This window comes from Monopterus albus, unplaced genomic scaffold (assembly GCF_001952655.1).
Source record: "Monopterus albus unplaced genomic scaffold, M_albus_1.0 scaffold9.1, whole genome shotgun sequence".
NCBI classification, from domain to species: Eukaryota; Metazoa; Chordata; class Actinopteri; order Synbranchiformes; family Synbranchidae; genus Monopterus; species Monopterus albus.
In genome coordinates, this window is record NW_018127889.1 from 2,755,078 (window position 1) to 2,758,758 (window position 3,681).

Sequence of the window (3,681 nt, forward strand, 5' to 3'; positions counted from 1 at the left end):
CAGGGTGGTTGGGGTTGGCTAATTAGAGGGTTGCCACAGGAACGGAATGGCAGCTTAGCCAACGGGTGTAATGACAGGGAGAGGGAGGAGGGCGGGGTCCGATTATAGGTCTGGGAGTACTCTGAGTGGAGCTAAAAAAAGAAGAGAACGGGAAGAAGTGGGGCAGAATGTGAAAAGGAATATGAAAAGAGATAAAGATGGATGAGAACTCTCAAACTACTGTATGAGGGTAAAATAAAGTACAAAGCCTGGGAATGGGCTAGAGCATGTCTTACAAATGAGAAAAGCAAACTGAAGAATTAACTCAGACTGTTGTGTGTGTGTTAGAGAGGACGTCTGAGTGAGTGACTAACCATGTACAGGTATAGCTCTGTGGTTTAAGCCTAAATGCTGGTGTACTCTGGCATGGACTGTCTCACTCAGGGCTCTCTGACCGTGTGTGCATTAGTATGTATGTGAACATCAGAAAAGGTGTCTCACAGTCCACATAGGAAAAACTTAGTCTGTGGTCACCATGGCAACAAACAGGAAAGGGTGTGCGAGGTTTTTATGCAGCTGAGCCCGGTCACCCTGACAGTTTTCTTCTTTCCTCCTGTGTGGCCACTCCACTCTTCAAAAGACAAACATCCAGTTGGACCACGGCTAAAAGTGGACAAAAGGAGCTCAGAAACTTGAGGAGTGCGGTGTATTTCACCCTCTTGATTTTGGGACGTTTACCACATTTAGTGAAGGCTGCAAGTGAGCTCAACAATCTGAGCAGCGTCATGATATCGGCTTACACTTGGCAAAACTGCAAGGTCCCAAAACCACAGTGCACCGAGTCCCAGTTTGCCTCACATTTGCATCACATCACAATACCCCCGTCCAGCTGGTGTTGGTCCTACCCAAGAATAATCTCAGATCTTGTTCATGTCAGCTCCATTTAACATACTTGCTGTTTTACAGGCATATAAAATCACTTTGTTTAGCTTCTACTGGTATATATTTGGCATACCTCTCAAGTCAAAAATGAGTCACTGGGATTTCAAATAAAGGTGATTCACTCACTCCTCACTTAGCTCTGCAAAAGGATTTCTGGCATTGTTTTAACCGGCTAAAAGTTGCCAGTAATGGTTTGACGCATACTTTCTGTTTAACAGACCAGAAGCAGAAGAATATGCCTCTTTGATGCGTCTCATTAGATGTTTGCAATCCTCTAGTTACTAATGTGCAATGCTTTGAGCACAGCTTGTCTTACTTTCTTTGGAGAAATGTGTTGAACTGAGACCCGTCATGTTTTCCATCTGATTTTTTTTTTTTGCATAAGTGGTGTTCAGAGACAGTGTGGCTAGTTGGAAAAATAACATTAACCACCAACCAAATTCTGGTGAGTTTCTGGAAGATGGTACAAATGCCTGGGCTACCACCCACTTAGTCAGATTTTCTGTACAGTTTAGCTGTTAGAAAGGCTGTGGTATGTAAAACATTAAACACAAATCTACAACACGGCAGTGCTCTGAGCTAAATGCTATCTTTATCCTACTAACACGCTGATGTTTATCAGGTATATTTATCATTGTAGTGTAGCCTGTTTTCATGTTAACATTTGGCATTAAACACAAAATACAGTTGGGGAAGAGGGGAATTTCACAAGTTGTCTAGGTATATGATTATTGGAGAAAATTTTTATTTTGAGTTGAAGATGATGTGAGAGAAAAGGTAAGGGGTTACTAAAGTTACTATAAATCATCTAGAGGAGAACAAGGATATCTGTGCCAAATTTCATCTGAATAATACTGATTTCTTCTCTCTGCCTTCCTTTTCTTGTTCCTTCTTTCTAGGTATCAGTATTACCTGCAGGTGAAGAAGGAGGTGCTAGATGGACGTCTCAACTGCACAGTAGAGCAGGCGATCAGACTGGCTGGCCTGGCAATACAAGGTAACACACAAGGACACAAGCACGAACAAACATCTCGTGAGTAATCGAGGAGAGGAAGACGGCACAAGAGAGAAACAGTGTTCACAAACTCACACTTTCGCAGGTCGTCTTGACTTCACTACCTAATATGGCTACATACCACAGGGAGAGCACAGTCCACTTGAGTTCCTATGGTATCAGTCTTAACACACACACACACACACACACACACACACACACACACACACACACACACAAAACTTCACTCCGTCTCCTCGGTCTTGGTCCTGGATGCTGTCTGTGTCTCAGGGGGAATGTAAACAGACAGTTAGCTTATCGCTACCTCCAAGGTTAGCCTTAGGAAGGCCCTTATCTATGGAGCAGCATGGATTCTCTGCTACACCTCCTTTTCTCTAAAAAACAGCAGCACTTAGGATGCACTTACAGCCCCTGTCTGAAGGACTGAGCATGTTGTGGAGATGATGTACATGTAGGAACACTGTTTCTGTGTTGCAGACATTTATTTTTGCAGTATTTAACAATAAAGTACACAACAAAGTAGTTACAAGGAACAGTGATGTTAATTGAAATGATCCTGTCATGTTAAAGTACTGTCGCTTCTTGTATTGGCATCTTTGGCACACAGATTTCCTTAGGAATGAGTAAGGTTTTATCTCATGAGTTCTAGTTTGTAGGTAAAAGCTTTTAGATAAGGCCCAACAAAGACATGGTGTTCTAGAAACAAACACATTCACTTCTTATCATTTGTACTGTGAACTTTGTTCATTACCCTACAAATTTCAGTTTGTAATGTCTTAAAATATGAGTAAACACAAATAAAACACTACAAATGTTACATTGATAGATGGGGGCTCCCAGTTTTTGTATAAAACATCACAAATAAAATAAATGTTTGTTTTATTTTAGCTGATTTTGGAGACTTCACTCAGTTCAGGTCTCAGGACTTCCTCAGTGAGTACGCGCTCTTCCCTGTGGTAAGTCCTCAAACTTTCACTGTTCAAATATGAGTTGTATGTGTGATACAGATCTAGGATTTTACATTGTTACATTGCCATTAGTGTGATGTTCACTGGTACACCACTGATTACAGTTGGGAAAGCTGTTTGAGGAAGTGACCAGGTGTTCCGTAGGATTTTTAGCATTCTCTCTCACTGAGACTCAGCGGTTCACTTTCTGTCATTAACCCTCCATCACCTGTTGATTGTTTTCTTATTTGCTCCCTAAAGTTTTGTTCACCTTTTTTCCTCTTAGAGCTGGCCTAATGGCAATGAGGTGCTGGAGGAGTGGACCCAGAAGGTCGCTGAGGAGCACAAGAGTCACTAGTACAGTCACCTCACATTATACAGTTTTCTACATGTGTGAATATGTGAAAATGAGCGAGAGAAATTCAGAGACAGTGACACTCTTTTTACCTCTGTCTGTCTGTACTTTCCAGTCGGATGCAGACTGCTGAAGCAGAGCTGCTGTACATCAAAGAGGTGGAGAAACTGGACGGATTTGGCCAAGAAAGTTTTGCTGCTAAGGTAGAGGAAATGCAGTGCATATCACCCCAACCTCCTATATAGACATACACACACCTCTGCAAAGTAGCCAGTGTCTTTGATTGTGGGAAGGTTTTGTTTTTATTTTATTCATTTTTCTTCCTCAGGACAACTACACCAATGATATTTTTATTGGAGTGTCCTTCATTGGGGTGTTTGTGAAACACAGAAATGGCAGATCCATCATGCTCCACAAGTAGGTCCCCCCCCCCCTCCATATTT

At 42.0% G+C, this 3,681-nt stretch overlaps 1 protein-coding gene across 2 annotated transcripts in view; it reads left to right on the forward strand.

The window, feature by feature from the left end:
* LOC109953291 (protein tyrosine phosphatase non-receptor type 14) overlaps window positions 1-3,681 on the forward strand; it is a 33,876-nt gene that overhangs the window by 16,443 nt on the left and 13,752 nt on the right. For both annotated transcript variants that reach the window (XM_020588741.1, XM_020588732.1), the window contains 5 exons: window positions 1,821-1,918; window positions 2,825-2,892; window positions 3,170-3,240; window positions 3,354-3,441; window positions 3,567-3,655. In XM_020588741.1, the coding sequence (XP_020444397.1) occupies window positions 1,821-1,918; window positions 2,825-2,892; window positions 3,170-3,240; window positions 3,354-3,441; window positions 3,567-3,655 (414 nt within the window). The remainder of the gene's footprint in view (window positions 1-1,820; window positions 1,919-2,824; window positions 2,893-3,169; window positions 3,241-3,353; window positions 3,442-3,566; window positions 3,656-3,681) is intronic.